The 24,113-nt window shown below is 39.6% G+C and overlaps 1 protein-coding gene across 2 annotated transcripts in view; it reads left to right on the top strand.

Moving 5' to 3' along the window:
• magi3a (membrane associated guanylate kinase, WW and PDZ domain containing 3a) overlaps nucleotides 1-24,113 on the top strand; it is a 133,738-nt gene that overhangs the window by 98,569 nt on the left and 11,056 nt on the right. For both annotated transcript variants that reach the window (XM_066703610.1, XM_066703612.1), the window contains exons 5-15: nucleotides 3,242-3,410; nucleotides 3,987-4,066; nucleotides 4,724-4,781; nucleotides 6,198-6,307; nucleotides 13,512-13,700; nucleotides 14,778-15,359; nucleotides 19,270-19,301; nucleotides 19,730-19,883; nucleotides 20,250-20,344; nucleotides 21,199-21,391; nucleotides 22,983-23,159. In XM_066703610.1, the coding sequence (XP_066559707.1) occupies nucleotides 3,242-3,410; nucleotides 3,987-4,066; nucleotides 4,724-4,781; nucleotides 6,198-6,307; nucleotides 13,512-13,700; nucleotides 14,778-15,359; nucleotides 19,270-19,301; nucleotides 19,730-19,883; nucleotides 20,250-20,344; nucleotides 21,199-21,391; nucleotides 22,983-23,159 (1,839 nt within the window). The remainder of the gene's footprint in view (nucleotides 1-3,241; nucleotides 3,411-3,986; nucleotides 4,067-4,723; nucleotides 4,782-6,197; nucleotides 6,308-13,511; nucleotides 13,701-14,777; nucleotides 15,360-19,269; nucleotides 19,302-19,729; nucleotides 19,884-20,249; nucleotides 20,345-21,198; nucleotides 21,392-22,982; nucleotides 23,160-24,113) is intronic.

Raw genomic sequence — 24,113 nt, 5'->3', positions numbered from 1 at the left:
TTAACATGTCTTTTCAACTGTAATATATATATTGAAAAGGGTGGCAATCCAGAAGTCCTTAACAATGAGAAATATTAAATCAAGCCATTCCAAAACTGTGATTCATAATATCTGTATTATGTACATCTGCATCTTGCTCTCGCCATTACCCTGGTTTGAACTGAATGGTAATGGCTGTGGTTTTGCTCTGAGCCCTTACTGTTTCTAAGGGTTTTCTTTCCCTCTTTAATGTGCTGTTTGGTTTGGAACGGGCAGTTTCTTCACAGGCCCAGAGACGCCTGACGCACAACAACTCATTTACTGCTCAGTGATGCAAACCTTCTGGTGCACAGCGGCCATTATTGGACCTGAGTAAACTGTTTCCCCCATAGCCACTGAGGGCAAAGGGCAGCTCGCACATCAAAATTGCAATCGCACAACAGAGAGCTTTATCATCTGCAGTCTATTCCCAGCTTTTTGAGCTGTGGGTGAGGATATAAATTGGAAGCAAATTAAATGTCGTTATCAGTATTGCTAATCACAGGAAAAATAAATGAGCTGTTAACACCACAGTCCTGTATATCTGTGGAGAACAAAATAGACCCATTCTGCTAGGCCTGTCTTTCAGATTACATATTAAACCAAAGCCCTGACTGTTTGTGGTAAATAAAGACCTCTATTTGAAAGGGGCAGGGGGAGCTGTCAGGTTGTAAACCCAGCTGCTGCTGACCAGTTCCTGACATTAATGGTTTTAGTTAAAATCACTATGATAAAGACATGTAGCATCAAAAAAGTCTTCACACAGGTACTTAGTTCCAAGGTCCTTGACAACTTAAAACGAAATGCTCAACGTAGGCCGGCAATGGACGGAAAGAGCAAATTAAATTAATAAGAGGCCGAAAATATATATATATTTTTTGTATCCTACAAGCCTGAAGAAAAGATCACTGTGCAATAACTGCCAATGTAAATGTTTGTCATTTTTCTGGGCAACTATCTCCCGTCTTATAACCACAATAAGCACTAAATGCATTCAGGTTAAAAATGAACACACCGTACTATAAAATGGCATCAGGGCGCTGTAAAATATGTGTCTGGGCTGAATACAGGTAGGTTTAAATGATAAATACTTAACTGAAAAGACCACATTCTTGTGCGTAATTGTATTCTGCAGTTTCAAAGGACTGGACACGATTCATGAGCCATCTGCTACAGTTAAACACCTCTCCTGATAACAAAGTAATTTAATGCCAGTTCCTGACTTATCTGCTGTGTAGAGAGCTACTGGCGCAAAGTAGCTGCCACCGAGCCGCCCCAAAGGTGGTTGATGTGGTTAATAATGTTAGTTTTATCCTACTTTTAATGTGCTGAAGAAGCTTGTTGTTGTTATTATTATTGTTATTAGTATTATTATGCCAGATGAAGACAAGGCAAATAGAACTTCTGTCTGATAATTCGGAGCAACAATTTTCTTCTTATCTGCAACCTAAAGCAAAACGTAGGTTGTGACTTGTGTAGATGTATTGAGAGTCACACAGCCTTTCCATGTTTTTGGTAATGAATGTAGCAGGAAGATTTAGTCAGGGGGCTTCAACTTCTTTCATTCTGTGCTAAATGTAGGTCATTGTGATAATGCAAAACACTTTAATCTTTTAAACCAGTGCCCTAGTTTAGACTGTAATTTAATGGAATCCATCTACAAAAGGAATGCCTCCGATCATAATAAGATTGACCTGTCTTAGAGTTTTCCCTGTAGCACAAACATCTATAGAAATACGTAGGCATTTTTGTCACCTGGGTTTATTTTTCCAATGTCACGCTGAAGAGAGAATATTCTTATTACACAGACATTATGAACCTCAGGGAGAAAAACGATGGGAGGGGTCCACGCCCACATTTGCAACTGTGACCTTTAGTTAGGTACAAAAGTGTCGCAATCGGTCATTTTATACAGGTGCGTTGCGTTACGTTCCTGCCATAGGTCGATTTTGAATGTAGGTTGGAATTTTGTTGTGCTAAATGTCGTCGGCATAAGTTGAACCATAAGTTAGTCTATATTTAAATGCAAATACTGTACTTTACATAAAAATTGCAAAAACACAGGCAATGAATGTTATGAATGAATGAATATTAAATTGATAAAATACAAACAAGGTAATAAAATAAAGATCTCACTATCATTATCAGTTATTAGTTATCACTTATCACGTGGTTGAACTAGTTTACCTCTCTCATCATAAGTAACGTCAGAATCCATCATTATTGATTATGGGGATTATGGGCTTTTTCGTAAGTACGGAAAGTCGTAAGTCGAGAGCGCCGTAGGTCAGAACGTGCCTGTGTATACATTTACAGCACTGTATATGGTGAAATGGATCGGAGAGTAAATTGAGCTATGCCGAGACCAAAACTGTTATCTTATTAAAATGTCTACTTTGCAATTAATGCAGCCAAGTAAAACATTATTAAATTCTGACTATCAAGTCACCTTGGAAAAAAACTAAATTTGGCTTTCGTGAACATGTCTGGGTCTCGTCAACTAGCCTGTCAGAGGAAAAAAAGATAAGAGTAGAAAACGGACCATGAAGCCATCCATCATTCTGGGACTGGGCCTAATTTAGCCCTAAAAACCAGGCTTGTCTTCAATGGCACAGCACTGATATGAGAATAGTGTCTCAGTTCTTGGTCTTGGCACTTTCATAAGAACATAAGGACGTTTACAAATGAGAGGAGGCCATTCGACCCATCATGCTCGTTTGGTGTTCATTACTAACTAAGTGATCCAAGCATCCTATCCAGTCTATTTTTAAATGTTCCCAAATTTTCAGCTTTAACCACTTCCCTGGGGAGTTTGTTCCAGATTGTGACAACTCCATTCCTGGACTTAGATCCAACCAGGCCTGTGTACACTCCATTGATCCTGTTGCTAAAGATCACTTCATTAATGAAGGATTACTTACGACAAAGCAATGGAATGGAAGTTCTGATTTTTCAAATTTGCGCCATGGGAAATAAAAGGGTGTTTTAGTTTAACTTCAGCCATGCCTCAGCCAAGTCTTTTCTGCTTCTCTTGCTGTTTTGCACACCTCAGTGCCATGCAAATTGTTTGGTAAATATTCCAGGTACGGGTGAGATAATAAGACTGATGACGTGGAAGTCCTGTAGTGTCAGCAGGAAAGACAAGCTCATACCGGGATCATGGCTGGAGCCATGTTCCAGGGAGCACGGCTATATTCTCACCCTGCTTTCTCCTTCTCTGCAGAGCACAAGGACTCGGCAGAATGGAGAAAGGCAGTGCCCAGCTACACCCAGTCCAGCAGCGCCATGGATTTCAGAGCGTGGAACTCTCTGCCTCGGGATGACAGTCAGGAGCCGCTGCCCAAGAACTGGGAGATGGCCTATACTGAGACCGGCATGGTCTATTTCATCGAGTGAGTATTGCACTTGTCCTGATTGGGCTCTGGTGTTTGTGTCACTAAAGTCTCAAGTCTCAAGGCATAAGGACACTGGGATGAACTGAGAAGTTTTTTTAAATGTTTGTTTAGCTGAGCACATATTTGTTGGTGTAGGTTATCAACATTTTAAGGGAAATTGAAGCAGTTTGCCTAGGATTTGCATTATAGGGAGAAATAACAAAAATATTAAGTTATTTCCATTAGAATTTAACCCGAGTCTTTTTTTTTTTGCTTTCAATATTGTTAACTTTATTATTACAAAGGAAACCCCAACAAACAGCCTGTGGTTAAAGGTAACAATTAATTTGAATGAAGTGCTTCAAAGGCACAGTGCTGAAGGAACATTTTGCCATAGTCTTGAATCCGACTTTATAGGAAGACTTTCCCTGAAGGGGAACACTCAGTTCTGCTTGTCTGTCATGTGATGTCCAGTGATGTTATTGTATATTTGTACCAATGACATGAGGAAAACTAGGGAATATAACCAAATATTTTCTCCTGAAACAGTTCTTTATTTTCCCTGCTGTTCATATACAAACTTTTCCTCCTCAGTCACAACACCAAAACAACCACCTGGCTGGATCCCCGGCTCGCCAAGAAAGCCAAACCCCCCGAGAAGTGTGAGGATGGAGGTGAGTGGGCCATGCACACATCGTGTTGTCCAGTGACTATAGTGAAGTTGAGCTGCATAGTCACCATTTATTTGTTAACCAGACTTGTTACTGGAGTTGTACAACAATAGTAATAAGAATGATAATACGAATTATATTGAGGTCCTTAATGACTAATTGTTTTGGTGTTATTTTAATCATCTCTGCATAATCGAAAAGTAATATGATCCCACCGTTGTTGTTTGTTTGCCAGTTTGCTTCCTGTTTGTTTGTCATTTTGCTTCCTTATGTAAATTAGTGCCGACGGTGTTTACACATTTTAAAATGTGTGGATCTCAGTTTTGACTACAGCAGTAGTTGAGCTGATGAAACATTTTCATACATTCATGTGTTTTAGTAAATGTATTCGGAAGCCGTCCACTGAGAGGGTGAGATCATCACTGCCGTGTGTCCGAAGTGCATTACTAATGCTTTCTCTTGTGTAAAGAGTTCTGATGAAATTATGCATTCATCATAGGAAAATACACATACAGATATATTATATTGATATATATATTATATATATAATTAGCCTGTGTGTGAGTGTGTATAAATATAAATGCAATACATTTCTAAATACACAATAATAATATTTTCATGCCATCTCAAAGTTTCACTTGGTCTGTTTTTAATTTACAGAGCTTCCATATGGCTGGGAAAAGATAGAAGACCCGCAGTATGGCATCTATTATGTGGAGTGAGTTATCTTGCAATTTACTGGCTTACAACACCATTGGGATGCCCTCAGTACACAACAAGATCTCAAAGACAAGCCGCAGGTGTAATCAGTACTAAAAACTAGTGGATGAATTATAGGTGTAATGTATGTGTATATATAAAAACAAATAAATACACACTCGTATATATATTTACTGCTGTACTGTATTTCATATGTAGATTGACAGGGGGAAGGGCAGTTAGTGTTTTTTTTTTTTTTTTTTTTTTTAATAATACAATAATGCAATAATTTGCATTGAGTTCCACTATGTTAGTCAGCTTCCTTGTTAGTGGCTGTTTACAAACAGTTGTCTCTTCGTTGCTCGTATATGCTATCAATCCCACAAAAGCTTCCTCAGAGACCCCCCCCCCACATGGCAGCCCTCCTCGCCTGCTGATTCTCACATCTGCGGGAGCCGAGTCAGGCCGTGGTGGAGGTCTCTATATTAGACTGGGGGAAAGAGTCTGAAAGGGTGTTTTCTTCTTAAAGAGAGGGGCATTAGATCCCTTTTGGTATTATTCTGAAATGATTGCTGATTGCTGTGTAAGCAGATACCTCAGTGCGAGTTAACTATGCTGCGAGAAGGTCAAAGCTACCATTGATATAATGTGGGGGTGTGCAGCTGTGGTAGGCAGACTGCATTGTCTTCTGATTTACATTCTACCAGAGCATTTAGTATCATAACTAAACTTATGTGCTTAACTTAAATATTTCAACCCTCTTCCAAAGTCTTAAGGTGTAAAGAGACTTTTAGGAGTTGGCACCAGCTATATAAAACAGTGGTTCTCAATCCTGGCCCAGGAGTACCACCTACCCTGCTGTTTTTTTTTCCAACCAAGCTTTCAATTGCTTAATGGAACCCTTAATTGAACTAATAATTTCCAATCAATCAGAGCCTTTTCATTATTTTTAACAGTAGGGGTTTTAAGTTAAGTATAAAATTGTATAAGGAAAGTATCGTATTAAGGAACCAACTTTTTATCAGTTACACGATTTAGAGAGTCAAATGTAATCAAATTACTTAAATTAAGGGTTCAATTGAGTAACTGAGAGTTCAGTTGGAAAAACCAGCAAGGTAGGTGGTTCTACAGGACCAGGGTTGAGAACCACTGATGTAAAATATGTGTGTGAATATATATATCCACTCCAACGTTTGGTCTAATTACCCTTGAGCAAGGCTAGGCTAAGCCATAGAAGAGACAGCTGATTTGAAATCTTATCCATGTAATTCAATTAAGTAATTGATTGATAGCTAATTCAATCTGCTATCCTATAGCCACTTATTTGAAGACTTGGAGTTTGCAGGTCACTGTTAAGGATACACATTGAAAAGTCAAAGGCGTGTGTGAGCAACCCCCTTAAAAGCTGTCCACTGTGTTCCCTGGTTTGTTCCAGTCACATCAACCAGAAGACCCAGTTCGAGAACCCAGTTCTGGAGGCCAAGAAGAAGCTGAACCAGGAGGCCCCCACCACCTCGGCACAGCCGGGAGCAGCTCCTCCTGCAGGTATCCTCCCGAGATATGCCTCTCTTGGCCTCTGATCACTGGTTCTGCACCACAACAGACAGTCTCCTTTCAGATGGTGGCTAAACATTTGCATTAATTACACTTGCTTTACCTCAGAGCCATGTATGAATGTAAAACATGCTGCCATACTGATATGGGAATCCCCTGGGACAAGATCAATGCAATTAGATGGTTCACCATTTTGAATGAAAAAAAAAGCTGAGCAGTTTGCAGTGCAGTATGTATATGTTACCTTTCTACTGTTTGTTAGACAAATAACCAAAAGAGAGCGCGTGTTTGTGTTGAAACGGGTACACCGCTTGAGATGAAGTACAATTTTAAACTATATCCCTTTGAGCACCACTTCCAACAGACACTGTGCTTTTTCATGCGTGCCTTTTCTCCTCGCACAGCTTCACCCTTTTTCCCTTCATCCTGTTCAGAATAATAGGATATATGAATGTTATTCCACAGGGTTATACTGCAACCCTGACCTGTAAATGAGTTCCCCTGAAGTGATTGTCAATTGCCATATTAGAAATGTTTGACATGCTTCTTATTTCCGGGGGGCCGTTCAATTGATTTCCACCGAAGCGTGGCGTATGCAATATTGCCATGTTTTAATGGTCCCCTTACTGGTGTTTATCGTCACTTCAGTCTTAATCATGCTCCAGATAGTCATGCATACTGTTAGAGTGTTATGAATACATAACCCTATTACACACAGGCACCGTTTCCATCAACTAAAGGCTTGTCATGAATGAATTGTTTCTCTGGGAATCAAATTACTGTCTTTTGGCTCAACTGACAAATGGGTAGCTTTCAAAATCGCGGTTTGCCTTGTACCATCTGTGAGTCACCCAGCAACGAGAGCAGGCTGGCCAGGAAACCTTGCGTCAGGACTGGACAGTCTTTCTGTCCTGTTGCTTGTCTGTTTTTCTTGTCTCCTTTCTGAAGAACTGAGCTATTAGTGGCACCCCTACTGGGTTGCTGCGGGAAGATGTAATTAGAAGCAATTAAAAATTAATTGCATTTGGAACAACACAGACAAAAAAAAAAAAAAGATCAGCACTATGGCTGTATAAATAAAACAGCAGCGCTCTACATGACAGAATGTTCTTTGATTTTGTTGATTTGCTTAGATAAGGAGATAGGTCTTCTACAGCTATTAATTACATAAAGTTGTGTAATAAACTTTATGCATCACATATGTTGTATTCGCTACATTTTGCTTTTCAGGTTGCATGCTACAATATAGGGCAGTGCAGCCCAAACCTAATCCTCGAGGGCCCCTATCCAACAGGTTTTATAGGTAACCTTTAATCATCAGACACCTGGAACCATTTCAATGTGATCAATTAACCAAGTGACTTATGCAATGAAGTTATGTAGAGATTTGATATTAAGAAAATGTAACTACTCTTCTCAGCCCTCAAGGACCAGAATGCCCTTAATTGAACAAGTTAATTGCTTAATTGATCAATTCCATGTGGTCACAATCTGTTGAAATTTAAGGTGACTGACTACATTTTCTGGATAGGGGCTCACCAGGACTCTTTGGGCACCACTGATATAGGGTATATCCTTATTCTTATCATCGATTGAATTAATTTGGTTAAAATCAACATACATTGTACAATAGACAAATCATTTAATTATTATTTGTATTATTATTATTATTATGTTTAACAATGCCTCTATCCACTTACATGACACCTTTCACTAACATACAAGGTTAGTTGTAATATATTACCACTGCAACAAAATCAAAAATGAATCTGCACAATACAATTAATATGATTAGGGAATGAGAGAATTAGAATGGTCTACAGGTGACGTCTTAAGGAGGCTTTGAAAGATAAGACACTCCAGCTCTAATGCTCAGAGACAACAATGAAAAAAAAAAAAAGCCAGTTATCAGACAGTTTAAGAATCCGAATATCTACATAAAAGCTGTACAAATAGCTAATTACTCTTTGGGCTTTATACCCAGGATGAAACAAAAAGATGACTGGTTTGAGAGCTGCAAGGAGTGTGCTTCTAGTGTTTAGACAACATATGCTTTGATATTACTCTGTGTAAAGTCGTGCACGGAGCAGCATTATCCTGGAATCCCTGAAGCAATGTTTGAATTATCTTGAGTTTGCTAGTGGTAGTGGCTGCTGCTCAGCGCTTGCACTGGGGAATGCGCCACTGTGTTGATTCAGCATCTAATGTCAGGACCTTGTGTACAGCTGTCGGGTGGCAGAATTTCACAGCACAACTATCAAACCTGTAGGAAAACCGCTCACAGCCCTTGTTAAAGGATCTCAATCACCTTTTTCGTTAATTGGCTCGTGTTAAGGTTCAGCTACACAGATAAAGTCGCAGCAATTCACAGGAGTGCAGTTTGTCCTATGGCTTCATAGAAGTAACAAAGAAATAACATGGACATCCGCTGTGACTTACCATCACTACTTGACATGTTTTTCCTTGTAAGCCAGTTGTGGCAAGATCGAACCGAACTGCCTCTAGCCTGAGGGATTTTCCAATAAGCATTTTTCCACGATAGTATTGAAGATATAGGGAAGCTTTCTAAGACCCAATACAAAACTAAGCAGTAAACGCACAAATCCTCCTCACAGACACAAACCCAACACTTAGATTTTGTCATTTCCCAGCAGCCCACACTGTTGTGTGATCCGTCCACAGCTTTACCACTTGGGAATGTGTACAGAGCTATAGGAGATGAAGGAAACCTGACTCCAATTCAGTGATGTCTCGGCTGTCTTGCTCTTAGTGAAGAGATGGGAAATGGCCAATCATTGGGAAGAGAAGAAATTGGAGAAGTCATTCATAGATATCCTAGCAGTAAAGCAGGGAGGTCCTTGGCTATGCGAAATAATATATACAAAAAGAAAATTCCCAGAATCTCCAGATGAAATCAGGTTAATTGGTCTCCCCTGTGTCCTGAAAGCCTGAAACAAAGTTCACTTCCAGGTCTGGGAAAGCCATGGAGAATTGCGATCACAATTATATGACAAAGATGACTCTGGCATAAAGGAGACCGCTGTGTGGTTCTCGGCCTTGGTCCCGGAGTACTTGGGTCTCTGCAGGAGTGAGCTGGAACAAAATACTTCCGACACAGGGGTACCCAAATGAGGGTTAAGATCCACTATACCAAGCCATTTAGTCCATTAAAACCTGTTAATATTCAGACTGAACAACTGAATCTACTGAAATATTGAATAACAAACTAAAGACACTAGAAGAAGCAGGCAGGATTGGTTATTTGTATGGCTTTGTAGTGTCACAGGAAAGCAATGGAAATCTCATGAAAGTCCTGAAAAAGTAATGAAAAATGAACCTTGAGCATTTGTGGGAACATGGGGGGCTGGGGGCTGATTTTCTGTGGATGTTAGTTGGCCCATTGATCATTGGTAGCCTTTTGTATTTTCTTTCTGCAAAGAAAATGATCCTTCTCTTTCTGATCCAGAACTGAAAGAGTGAACTCTTCATCTGCTTTCATAAATATAAATTAAATTGCTAATGGATGGTATGCAGCAGGGAGACTCATGCACGGAGCTTTTAAATAGTGTTTTGACAAGCTTCTTCATTTTGACCTTGCAAAGTACTAGCAGCGCTCGTACAAGCCTGGTAATTACAAAGCAACAATCCTTTTGACATTTATATTATAATCCCAGTTTTTAAGAACGAGCCTATTGGTTTGTGGCTGATATATTAATCACATTGATGTAAATATGCCTGAACCTTTTTATTTTTGATTATTGGGTTTTTATTTCCGATAAATAAATGTGCACTCACTTGAAGTAATTTGGCAGTATGAAACAGTCTTGCCAATGATTAAGATGTATAATTATGGCTCTTTGGCCTCACAGCATGCACACAGAGCAGTAGTGCAAGAAATGGGGGGAAAAAACTAGAAAATCTGGAAACGTTTGATTCTCAAAAATAAGGTAAACAATGATCAGTGACAAGCATACATCCAAATGCACACACAGACATGCAGATGACATCGTTAACTCATTGGCACTCCCAATCTACCTCATCTCCATTCTCCCGAAACGGCTTCTAATTATTCTATATTATTTTCGGCTAAACGTTGTCTATTTCAGTTATAGAATGTCCATTTCAATAACACCATGTGTCTTGATTGCTTTTCTTTCTTTCTTTTTCCCTTTAAAATGATTTAAGAAGGTTTGAGTCCTCAGTCAGTCAGTTTGCAGAAGGAACGCGCTGCTTGTATATAGCTTGCATAATAAAATCATGACTGGGACTGCTCTACTTACCACAGAGAAGGTTAATAACTCACAGCACAGAAAGTGCCAGCAGTATTCAAGCCATTACTTATTGCCTCCGCTCGTCTCAGTGCTAGCAGAGCAGGAGCGCTGGAGCATGAAGGAATAGTCTTAAATGAAAGGCTTTTAATTTAATTTTGGTGTAATGCAAGTCTTTTTTTTTTTTTAAATAATATATAGAGTTTTAACTCACTGGCATTTAACCGAGATGTTGTTGTGTGCATTTATGCTTTTGTCTAAGTGCAGGACTGAATATAAAACTCCCATTGTGTAGACATTGGAACAGTGGTTTGATCAGTTTGCTGGCTCTTGCAAATTAGCCGAAAACCAGGTTCTAGTTGTTGTTATCCCAGAATAATATTTGCCTAAACAGACATTGGAATTTTAAATGAAATTACTTCAATAGAATAATATAATGAATGGTATGGGAGCCGGCAACCTGGCACAAACTGCAATTGTAACTATAAAACAGTTGGAATCTCATTTGCATTCTTGCAACTTAATATATAGGAATATGTTGCACAGTCTGTTTATATGTGGGTATTCATCTTACATGTAACACTTTTAGAAATATTAATGGACCGGTTTGTTTATTTGTTTTTCACCACATAACAATGTCCCTTCTCAATGTGTACCACAGTAAATTGGTAGTTTGCTTGTGATTTTATCATAGCTTTACCACATACTCAGCTTTGTCGTAGTTTTATGTGGATTGTGTCATGGTTGGGTCTACTTTTCCACACTTTACTGTGATTTCACTTTGCTTTCCTACACTTTAATAAAGGAAAAGTAGATATCGCCATCCTTTTTAGTCCCCCCCCTCCCCCCCAATTAATTTAAACCTTGAATAGGATACTTCATAAAGTAAACTTCAAAGACGGCTTGAATGGCCATCTGTTTCTTCGCAATATTTCTCGTGTTGTATGCCATTTTAAAATTAAGGCCGCGCTTCCACAACACCAGTAGACATCATCTTTGTAATGAAATGTGATTTTAATTGAGACTGTCGTTCGGAGATCCAAAAGCATCTCTATATAGTTACTGCAATAAATAAAACATTGTGTCAAACTTTTCAGCTGAGACAAAAGGACAGGCTACAGATGGTAGGCAGTCTGTGATCAAACTTGTGTTCCCGCCCCACCTTGCTGTGCCTGTTTTTCTCTGAAAAGTAAAAAGATGAAGAAATTCCTCCCCTTGGAAGTAGATTCAGGTAGAGCCGGAAGAGCGGGGCTGTCATCTTAAACAGAATAGACTTAATTGGCCCGAATCCGGCCTACAGAGAGTTGCAACAGAGGGGTTGGTGCTTCTTGTCCATCTGGACTCACTGTACAAGAACTTTAAACACTGAAGCATTGCATCTGGGATTTCTAAATCCTGGTTCTCAGAAGCTGAATATGGTGGTTATACTGAGCTTCCAGTTTCTAAATTAAATCCTTAACCTATATTTTATATTTGGTCTGGCATTTGTAGTTTTGTTCGGCTTTTATGAAACTACAGATTTAAAGGGTTCATTTGAACCTGCCGATATAACATGAAATACCTTCAGTCACTTGTCAGGATCCCCAAATGAATGAATGAATGAATATGATTTGATAATTGCAGTGTAGAGTAAACATGCATACTAAAGATTTCAATACCTGCTCCAATGTACAGAAAGCATCATACGTGTAAACCCGTGTAAATTCAGCAATTGATTGGATTGGAATTTCCTTCAACTTCAATAATAATTATAATATTTGAGAGAGTATTTTGAGAGAGGGCTGTATATTTTAATTGGTTGCATCTGTGCTGGCGGTCACAAGATGCCATTCTATGATGCTTATGGTACTTTCAGGAAGAGCAAGTTGATAGGTTTATATGAACATTTTAAAGTTTCATATACATTTTTATGGGTAACCTGACATTTCCATGAGTTTCAGTATAGATCAGTTTAAGTGTTTATTTTATTTGAGAGCTCAGCTAGAAGAAAAAGCTAACAAAGTCTGCAATGTGAAGACCAGGTTTGAGTATCCCCATCTCTCGCATTATTTACTGTGCCTCTCCTGAGTTTAGAGGCACAAAAGAAGGATGTGTTGTCTGGTGGTCAGCAGGAATGGCATCCCATCACCTGGAAAATCTCATCTTTAAATACATAGGCTTCTGCTTGCTTTAGCTTTATACACGTATTTTTGCCCTACCTCCCTTTAAAGCTGTAATTAACATTAGTGTCCATTTCTTGGTTAAATCACAGAGATCTTTTGATGAACCTCACATTTGGTAATGATTCTCTGATGTTAAAAGGATGTTCTTTAAACTGCAATCAGGTGATCGTAGCACTGCACCTGTTGACGTCAATAACTTGTCAGTCAGTGTTAGCTTTGCTGCTGCCTTAATCTGGCAGTGGGGGAAATAAATAACTGAGAGCAAATCTCATTAGTCGAGTTGTTTTTAAAAAGTCTTTCTGCCACACTGAATTTACCACGTATTGTTCAAAAGGAGAAACACAAACTCATAATGGGAAAAAATGAATTCTCCAGCAGGCCGTGGGTATTCTTTAATTAGCATCCTGAAAGATTTATGAGAGGCTGACTTTGTTTTTGTTTGTGTTAGGGGAAAAAGGAAACAGAAAACCAAGAAAACAAACAAAACAAAAAAAAGAAAAAAAAAAGTATACATTTACAGAGCTTTGACGTATAAATCAACATGCCGGATTGCAGAGGAATTTCCACCTCCTTTTTTGCACCCAAGAGACTGAAGATATTTAGCGTTATTCACGGGTCTCTGTAGCAGGTGTTGGACGCTGTTGTGCGTTGAGACTCAATGACGTCATCTCAATGTCATTTCAATATGTCGGGTCTGTTTAAGGATTATGACCCTTGTTGACATACGGCTTCTCTCTCTCTCCTCTCTCTCTCCCCCTCTCTCAGAGGAGGGAGTCAGGGGGTTCACCCGTGACCCAGCCCAGTTGCAGGGGACCATGATCCGCACAGCCCTGAGGAAGAGCTCCCAGGGCTTTGGCTTCACCATCATCGGTGGGGATCGTCCTGACGAGTTCCTGCAGGTGAAGAATGTCCTACGAGACGGACCCGCGGCTCAGGACAACAAGATCGCCTCAGGTGAGTGGATCTCACATGGCCGTACTGTGCTGGATCTGGGATATACAGATCCTTCCTTCCAGATGGCTGTCCTTCCAAGTTCTAGGCCCGGATTTACAGATATAATGGTATATTCAATAGCAATAGTTAATCCTTATTGAGACATCTTAAAAAAGGCAAATATTTACCCGCAAACATGGTTTGCATATTTCTACAAAAATTATCAATAAAGATTAAAGAGTGTATTTTGAATCCACTGGTAATTTATTACTTCACATCCATGGTGCAGACATAAATCAGAGCAGAGAGAGATGAGATAGCAAGCACAAGATCCATTGGGTTTTCCAAAAATCTTAACTCAGGTGTACAGATATCTTTCCTATTTGGACTCCTGCCCGGTCCAGCTGGCAACACTCTCAAGGGCAGAGGCTTTATTTATTTATTTATTTATTTATTTATTTATTTATTTATTTCAGATGTAATAGAGTGAAGCACTGCCTTTTTGGGCCACTAAGTCTTTGTCAGAGGAAGTGGTCATAGGATAAGTGAATACATCGTTGCTTTGCACTTTTGATCTTTGAAAAGGTGAAACAAATAAGTAGAAGATAATGGCATTCAATTATAAAGAACACTGCTGTCCAAACCTCCAACCAGAAAGCTATTTTATACTAAATAATATATTACTGTTTAAAAGCTTTCACTGTGAAAAGTTATAACTCACAGTGTATGATTTTCATTATTACATATGTTGTATGTTCCCTTGATGTGAGATCTAGGCATGCCCCAATTAGATTCCTTTTAAAAAGGTTCTCACGCCGGAGATCTTCCCTGCGGTTCATTACAAGGTATAGGGCTTTCAGAGAGCAGATCAGTGTGATATTCGATTACGGTAAAGAAGCTGTGATAATGAAAGGATTCTATTATGCTGAAATTAGAAAAAGAACAACGTGGTGTTTTGTGGAGACTGGGGAATCCCATGGATGAAAACAAGGCAATGAGTCGAATGCTAGGTCAGAGAGGTGGGCGTCCCTATAATGGCAGTACGGTTGAGCCGAGCTTCAACACCAAAGTGGTTAACCACACTACCATGCCTTGCAGGGGACGTCATTGTGGAAATAAACGGCAACTCTGTCCTGGGGAAGACACATGCCGATGTTGTGCAGATGTTCCAGTCCATCGCGGTGAACCAGTACGTGGACATGGTGCTGTGCCGGGGGTACCCGCTGCCCGAGGATACCAGCAGCGAGCCTAGCGGCAGTGACATCGTCACGGCTGTGCCCATCATCAACGGGCAGCCGCTGCTGGTGAAGGGCGAGGCCATGCACAGCTCCCAGGAGCTGCACTTCGTCACCACGGACGCCAGCGGGCGGCAGGTGGTGTCCACTGTGTCCAACGGGCGCTTTCCCGACCCGCAGGACCCCACACTGCTGCAGCCCGAGCTGGTGACCGTTCCCCTGGTCAAGGGCCCCGCAGGCTTTGGTTTTGCCATCGCCGACTGCCCACTGGGCCAGAAGGTGAAGATGATCCTGGATGCCCAGTGGTGCCGGGGGCTGCTGAAGGGCGACGTCATAAAGGAGATCAACCGGCAGAATGTGCAGACGCTGACCCACACGCAGGTGGTGGATATCCTGAAGGACCTCCCGGTGGGCAGCGAGGTGGCTGTGCTGGTGCTGAGGGGAGGTGAGTGGCAGGGCCTGGGGGGAGGGGCTCTGAACAGGATGGACAAAAGAGGCCTTGTTCATATTATCAACACCACACTGTTTCACAGAGCGGGAAGCTTGTCTTCTGCAATTCCATTACAAAATCTGCAAACTAGAAGGAGTATTTCTATGCAGCGTCTTCCTTCAATTTTGGATGCACAAAGGGAAAGGACACACGTGACAACATAAAAATGCAAACTGTAAAACTACCCTCAGGGATTCTTCAATGCCTGAAAGATTAACTTGACAGTTTACAATGTAATTATATTATTTTGATAGTAGGAAAAGTGTGGTGTCAAGTGTTTTATAAATATGGTCCAATGAGCTTGATTTCTCAGCATTTGTCACATTAAATTTTTTCTACTGAACTGAAAATGACAACTCGCAGTAAAACCATTATTAATTATTAATAATAATAACACTGATTAATTAGCATATGCATGGCTAACTTCAGACCAGTTTCCTCTTAGAATGTTCTTGGAAAGCAGAGTGTCTTTTAGATGATTTTCAGTGGAGTAACTGCTGAGTACAGATCTATGTTTAGGCTCATTGAATTTACATCAATGATCTAGTCTGGTGTAGTTAGAAAGAAAATAACAAAATATCAGTTAACACATATTAGGTGATTAATAAACAGTACCAACAGCAAAGGAAATATACTCGCATACACATACAGCTGTGGAATGAATGAAGTACCAGAAATGTGCATTTATTGATATTAAAAGGCATTTTATTTATATATAAATTGACGTTTGAATGTACAGACAAAAAGGAATTTAAGGATTAAAATATACAATGCACTAGTTAGACTTTTTTAGAATATTGTGTTCAGTTTTGAATACCATATAACAAAACCAATGTTGTTGGTTTCCAAAGAAGAGCGACTAGAATCACTGCTGGTCTTGGTATAACACAAACATATTTAGTCTTCGTAAAATAAATATAATAATAATAATAATAATAATAATAATAATAAACATACTTTGAGATTTGATACAGGTTTTCATACTCGCAAAAATACAGGCAATATCAACCCCAAGCACTTAAGAGACGAGTTTCAATTCAGATTATGTGTATTAAAGACTCAAAATAGAAGACAAGTCTTTACACAGTTCTCCTCTCCTTAGAAACCTATAATTCGTTATTATGCTTTAACCAATGTTCTTGCCCGGTATTTTTTATTTTTCCCGTGCTTCAACAGGTTTAAATTTTTTCCCCTCAAAGAATTGTTGAGGTAGAGAGGTTACAGTATCGCTCCCCTCAAGCTGCTTAACTGCTAGCAAGACAAGATAACAAATGTCAAGCCCCCAGTCCGTCTTTTCTCGGTCTATCTGTTTTTAGCACGTCAGCAGGTAGGACAAAGATTACAATTGGAGGTCACTTTCCCATCAGTAAACATCTTTCACTTGCTTTTCTGAGCCTCCTTAAAGAAAAGGAGAAAACATGAAATTGCATGAAACCTTGAGGGACCGTTAGTTTGTTGTCACGCGGAAGAGGACAACGCATAAGCAAATTGGCACAGTTTGCCGGTGGAGCAAAAAATAGATCTTTCTCAGCTGGTAAATTGATCGTTTTCCAATTCGTCTCCATTGGCTTCCACTAAACCATTTTTGACAAAACCCAGGAGGCATTTGTGAATATACATGCATGGCAGCCACTGCACACACAACTTTAATATAAGGTGGTGAAAGAAAGTGTGGACAGCTGTTTTCTATAAGAATTTAAAATCCATCCTTCTTGAGAAGCTGCCCAGTGTTTACATCTTTCAAGATATTTGAATCTTTTTGTTTTCCTGTGATGCAGTAAGACATCTTCTGCATGCTTTTAAAGAGACTGTGATCCCCATCCCTTTCCATTACATTAAGGCGGTTACATAAGCGCAGCCTGGCAATCAGGGCTCTCTCCCAGCGTCCCTGTCAAGATGGGCATCTTGATTGTCAGAGAACCATCATTGGTGCACTGAGATGGCAAACCGTTTCACTGACACCACCTGTTTAGAGAAGGCGACCAACTTACCCAGAAAAGGACCTGAAACAATTAGGAATCTGTTTGTCTGCAAAATCCCCCAAAATAAAAAAAAAACTCTAATACTTCAAAATACAGGAGCTAAATGAGAGCCACATTGACCATAGTTTTTAGAAAGAGTTGCCACTTACATGCCCAGCATATGCAGTACGAGGTAGTATAACCACTCAATATTATAACTCTTATCTCCACAAAAATACTACACAAATAATTTTCCTACATGTCTTGGAATGCCCTGGATCAGAGATTTGTTTCATATTTTCAGTGGCTGCAATTCCAAAGGTATTCTCTCTCTCTCTCTCTCTCTCTCCCTTTTTCCTTCTGTCTTTTTACCAGCTCCTTAAATTGGCAGCTTCATCCATTGCTATATAGTCCTGACATCTACTGATAGTGGGACACTGGGGAATGTTTGTGCACACTCCCAATTATCCAGCAGATAACAGTAGACAATGTTTTTCTCTCTCTCTTTTTCAGGATGGTTAACAGAGCAGTTAATTTGAGGGTTATGGTATTTTTACATGAATGATTTCCTTTTATATTATCTCTTGGAAGCAGGAAGGAAGTTTTATTTATTTATTTGCTGTAATCAGACAAGAATCTTGATGTTAGATTTACTGGGATCCTAGTCCCTCCTGAAGCGCTGTACAGGACGGAAGGGAGTCTCTTGAGTGTCACAGCTTGTAGCTTTCTCATCCAAAGTGCAAAGTACTGTACAAATTCCATAGCCTGCAAATTATACAAAACTGGGGATTCACTTTATTTTCCTGGGAGTTTATAGAATGAATGGTATGTGTGATAAAATGCTGAGAAAAAAGATTGCTAGTTTTGGCAGACATTTGAATTGTTGCTTCTAACATCAGCTGCTACATATTACTGTTGATATATATATATATAGTGTGTGTTTATTTATCTTTGTGTTTGTTGTTGAAATGTTTCAACATAATGTATTATTTGATGGGGAAAAAATCCAATATCACTTAAGTATAATTTTCTCATTGTGTGCGAGAGAGGGGATGCTGATAAAGGGATAGGAGAGATTTGCTGCCACAGATGGGGAGTGTTAAAGAATTCATACAGAAGGATATATTCCCTCTCTGTACACATGCTCCCACACAAACACAGGCAGAGAGACAGATTTGGAAACAGATGTGACACTGATTTGCGGATGCTTACAGTAGAGACGGCAATGCATGTGATCACTACTGCAAATCTTTCAACAATTAAATTTTTTTCCTCTTCTTCCATATTCCGGCTTGGAATTTAGTGCCACCTAGTGTGTCGATGAAAATTCACACTATGAATAAGAGACGCAGATCAGATTTTACATAAGAAAAGTCAATCATTCTGGAAAATGCAATCTAGGAAATTCTGCTCATATTCTAAAAACTCGATAACATTTATACATCTAAACACCCTTTTTGGAAAACGTATTTTGACAGTGAACAGCACAGCACATCTGCAAACTGAATTTAATTTCTGATCGGCACACTGACTATACCTGCAAAAGATTCCTACATTTCTGGGAAAGATCTGCAGAACTCTTAACTGAGTAAACAGGCTGAAATAAACATCCTAATAACATAATCAGGGCCTGCAACTCCCCCCCCCCCACACTCTGTATTCAACCTGACTGCAAGAGAGACATTAAAACAATGTAGGTCTTCTTTATTTATGTATGTATTTTTAATGAGGGCTCACATACAGACTCGGATGTCTCTCGGTTAGCCCTTCAGTAAAGCAGAACTAATCCCCAAAAGTTTATTTACCTGTCTTGGGAAATTCAAGCTTTTATTTTGATAATTCATTCAACCCACACTCGGTCAATCCCTCTTTAATCTTTTTTTTTTTTTTCTTTGTGCCTGCAGGTCAGACATCTCCTGTGAAGTCTTTAAAACCAGTGAGTTGAAATAATAAATGGGTTTAATTATTTATCTTTTGCATGCAAACCTCTGGAGTTCGTTACACTTTGGAGACTTTTTGAAATGGTAATCTGTAAAGTCAGTTTTACAGCAAGTGCAAATTTGAACACTCGGGAGGCACAAACAAGTCTTTTAAGACCAGAACCTCCATATGTTTGTATAATCCAGCACTTAAAAGCCTAATATTAGAGTATCAGAGACACTGGGGGTGGTATATTAGGTTCAATCAAAATTATATACATTTGTAGTTTGTAGTTGTAGCTGAAAATAGGTGTGTGGTTTGTTTCCTCATCCTGTAAAGGTTTGATGAGCAGTATTCATGTGTAAAAACTAAAACAGATCTATGTTTTACATGAATACTATCTTGGTATTGATGTGTGGGTAACATCTATATATGTTAAACCAGAAACAGGAGATGACAGCCAGCAATGAAGCTCTGCACATACAGGAAGCACCCCCTCAGCCTCTCCCCTTCCCCCCCAACGCGGTGCGCTCCAACTCCCCGAAACTGGACCCATCCGACCTCTACATCAAGTCCAAGGCCATCCTGGAGAGCAAGCGTAAGTGTAACAATCCTGAACCAATCCCTTCTGTGTCTGTGAACCCGGTGGGGCGCTGGGTACGGTACACTGCCAAATGATCATAGTCCATGGATTTGAGATGTTTGACTTGTTGTGGACTGAGCTGCAAAGTCCTATAAAAATGGTAAAATATGCAATGTGATTTTTAGCAAGCCTATATTTCATTTCACATTAAAAGGGAAAGGGGTTTGTCTTTAGTCCAAGTCAATGGCACCAAAAACAAACCCCACATACTCGATTTGTAATGACGGGTGAGTTCTAGAAAATTCTATGGTACCCAACCCTTCCAAAATGGATTGCTATCCATGCCCCCGCTGACCTGCCTGTGTGCTGCTCTTCCCTCAGCCCCCAACACTAGGGACCTGGATGTGTTTATCAAGAGGAGTCAGGAGTCGGGCTTTGGGTTTCGAGTTCTGGGTGGAGAAGGTCCAGACCAGCCGGTGAGTGGTTTCCTTACCTCAATGTTCTGGACTTTTTAAAATTGTATGCAAAATCATTATCGCCAAAAAAATAAACACCCCGTTATCAGTCTTAAAGATTATGTAAAATTGGTTTGCTTTGTAGTGTATAGCTACTATTAATGGTTTAAAGAATAAAAACTTGCCCAGTCCTTATGGCCTCTCTCTCTCCCTTTCTCCCCCTCACTCCTCTACCTTCCTACCTACCTACCTACCCTATCTATCCATCTATGCTTTATTTTTTTTAAATTGACAAGTAAATTACGCTCTTATTCACTTCTAGCTGACTTGCATCTAAGCAGCCACTAACGCTTATTGAAGCGTATTTTATATCTTAAATGCAGATCTCAAATTAGCTCATAATAATGCCCAAGCTGATCCAGCAATTTACAGCAAGGACACTGTGCTCTCTTGATTGTCATTGCGTTGTATGGCACCTTCATTTTTATCAATCAATACTTGATGTATACTTGACATTTTGAGTGTACAATGTGTGTGTGTTTGTCTATATATGTATGTATGTATGTATAGCTTACAGGTTGGAAATGTTTTAGTTTCTAGAAGGCAACCACTCTAATATGTATTTCATTTATTCAGCTGAGTTTTTGCCGTTTGGAAGTGTACGGATTTTGTCTCACACATTTGCCGACCATTGTGTATTTTTTGTGTGGAAATATTCCATTTCCATTTGGATTTTACTTTATGCACATGTAATGTGCCATTTGCAAATATCAAGTGTAATTTCCTCACCTGTGGTGCCTGTACTGTTTCTTGCCAAAGGAATCCCCAGCCATCGGTACGTATTGGTGCGTTGACAGTGTTCTGCTCTCTGGCAGGTATATATTGGCGCTATCGTGCCCCTGGGTGCGGCTGAGAAGGACGGGCGCTTGCGTGCTGGAGACGAGCTCATGTGTATCGACGGTGTGCCGGTCAAAGGCAAATCACACAAGCAAGTCCTGGAGCTGATGACCAACGCGGCACGCAATGGGCAGGTCATGCTCACAGTGCGCAGGAAGGTTGTGTACACAGGTGCGTAGTTGGGGCTGGCTGAATTAGGTTACTTACAGTAAAAAAACATACACAAAGCACTCTTCAACCAGGTACACATGTATTAGGAACAGCTTCTTTGGTCAGGACCTTGGGATATTAGACTGATGTATGTATGTATGTATGTATGTATGTATATGTGTGTGTATAATTTATTTATTTATTTATTTATTTATTTATTTATTTTATTTCTTAGCTGATGCTGAAAATATAAGAGTAATACAAAGTGTAATAATACAGTACAACATATACAGTGAGGGGAAAAAGTATTTGATCCCCTGCTGATTTTGTACGTTTGCCCACTGACAAAGAAATGTTCAGTCTATAATTTTAATGGTAGGTGTATTTTAACAGTGAGAGACAGAATAACAACAAAAAATTCCAGAAAGACACATTTCAAAAAAGTTATAAATTGATTTGCATGTTAATGAGGGAAATAAGTCGAAGGGGTCAAATACTTAGTACTTGGTGGCAAAACCCTTGTTGGCAATCACAGAGGTCAGACATTTAAGAGAGTGCTCCTAATCTCAGCTCGTTACCTGTATAAAAGACACCTGGGAGCCAGAAATCTTGCTGATTGATAGGGGATCCAAATATTTCCCTCATTAACATGCAAATCAATTTATAACTTTTTTTGAAATGCGTTTTTCTGGATTTTTTTGTTGTTATTCTGTCTCTCATTGTTAAAATACACCTACCATTAAAATTATAGACTGATCATTTCTTTGTCAAGAAATGGGCAAACGTACATATAAGAGCAAACATACAAAATCAGCAGGGGATCAAATACTTTTTTCCCTCACTTTATATATATTATAACAAAAGCTATATATTACATATATATATTTGTTTTAATATATAGCTTTTATACAGGTCCCTTGGGCATAATGTGGAGATATGTGAAAGACCTGTAGTGCTGGTGTGCAGTAATTATAAAGGCACTGAAGAGAACGGAGATTAAAGGAGAGTGGAGTAGGGCTAGATCCTTCTCTATCAGTCAGACCCCCCCCTGGTTCTCATCTTCCTCTGAGCTATCTAGGCAGGCAGGTCTCTGAAGTTCTTCCTGTCAGAGTAAGCTCAGGCCACAAAAGCAGAGCTGAGCCTCCAAACCACAGGGGGCGCCAGCAGGGACTGACAGACTTTCAGGATTTAGATAAAACAGGCAAACTATTTATTTGAACTTGAAAAGACTGCAGTTGATGAATCGATGACTTGATGGATGACTGCTGTTCAATAACTTGCGATCATGTATATTTTGGGTGCTTGCTTTTGAGTTCTGCAATTTTTAATTAATACTGAATTATAAATATTAATAATGTAATTATAATAAATTATTATAAATAATGAGTAGTAGTAGTTGTAGCAGTAATAGTAAATCAGTGGTAAAACAACATGCATTCTTTTTGACATGACAAATTCAAGCATCCATTTTAAAATTAATTGATTATGCTTGGATGATTGTTCTGCTGCTGTGAAGCAAAGCTGCTCTTACTCCCCTCGTGTCTAAAGTGCGCCCTGGCAAACCCAGCAGTGCCCCCCAGTTTCTGACAGATGCTCCTCGCCTGTGTTTCAGAGGTGGGCGGTGTCGAGGAGGCCCCGGGTGCCCTGCCCAATGGCTCGCCCAAACTGCCCCGGATCGAGGTGCCCTCCCAGCCGGAGCCAGACTCGTATGACGTCACCCTGCAGCGCAAAGACAACGAGGGCTTTGGTTTCGTCATCCTCACCTCCAAGAACAAGCCACCGCCTGGAGGTGAGAATGCCAATGCAACCCCCCCTCTGCCTCACAAGCCATGAACTGCTAACATAACTACTGCATAATTACTTAAGTGTACATAGTGCTCACACGGTTACAGTTTTGGTAAAGGTTAATATCTTGCGTTGTTAAATTATTACCCATCTGCATGTATAATTACACAATTTCACACCTAAATAACTACACTGTAAATACAATCTAAGTACGTAACTAATTATTCAGTACATACACCATAAAATTGTCAACTCACCCCAGTGTTACTTGCCCCACGTCATGATGTTAATACCTATTATACAAAATTGATGCCCCCGTTTTCTGAAAGGACAATTAATGACTACAGTTTTATCAGAGAAATCAGTTTTATTTTTGGAAAAGAGAAATGAAATGCTTATTAATTTATTAAATGATGAAATATGGTTTGGGTAAAATAGCAGGAGGAAAATTGAAATGTAAATAACCCCACTCAGAGATGTCTGTGTTACATTTAAAATCACGAGAGTTTTATATCACAGCATCTTTGTCTGGCAGGTATCATGCTGAATGACAGCAGTGTCTGACAACACAATATCCCATTATAGCCTTGTTTATGCAGATGAAATTGAAATGTTATGTTGATTTTCTCAGACAGAATAATAACCAGGGCTCTACAATTGGAGCTCTTTTGTTTCGTCTTGGCTTCTGTTTAAATTTTGCAATAAAGCCATGAAAAAGAAAAAAAGATAAACCATCTTACCTTTTGTTTTAAATCCCATGCATGCAGTCATCATGACATTTGAATGCATGTCATTTCCTCTTGTATCGCAGGCTTTTTATAGGTCAAGCCAGGCTGTCACTGCAAGCCACTTTGTATCTAAGACAGCAGAAAATGGCATTGTCTGCCCATAGCACATAAACACTCCTTCATTTGTGTGGCAACTGTTAAGGGACTCGATATTCCCTGTATGGATTACA

The sequence above is a fragment of the Amia ocellicauda genome, chromosome 5, assembly GCF_036373705.1.
Source record: "Amia ocellicauda isolate fAmiCal2 chromosome 5, fAmiCal2.hap1, whole genome shotgun sequence".
Lineage (NCBI taxonomy): Eukaryota > Metazoa > Chordata > Actinopteri > Amiiformes > Amiidae > Amia > Amia ocellicauda.
Note: the sequence above shows the minus strand (reverse complement) of the source record. Positions and strands in the feature narration are given on the sequence as shown.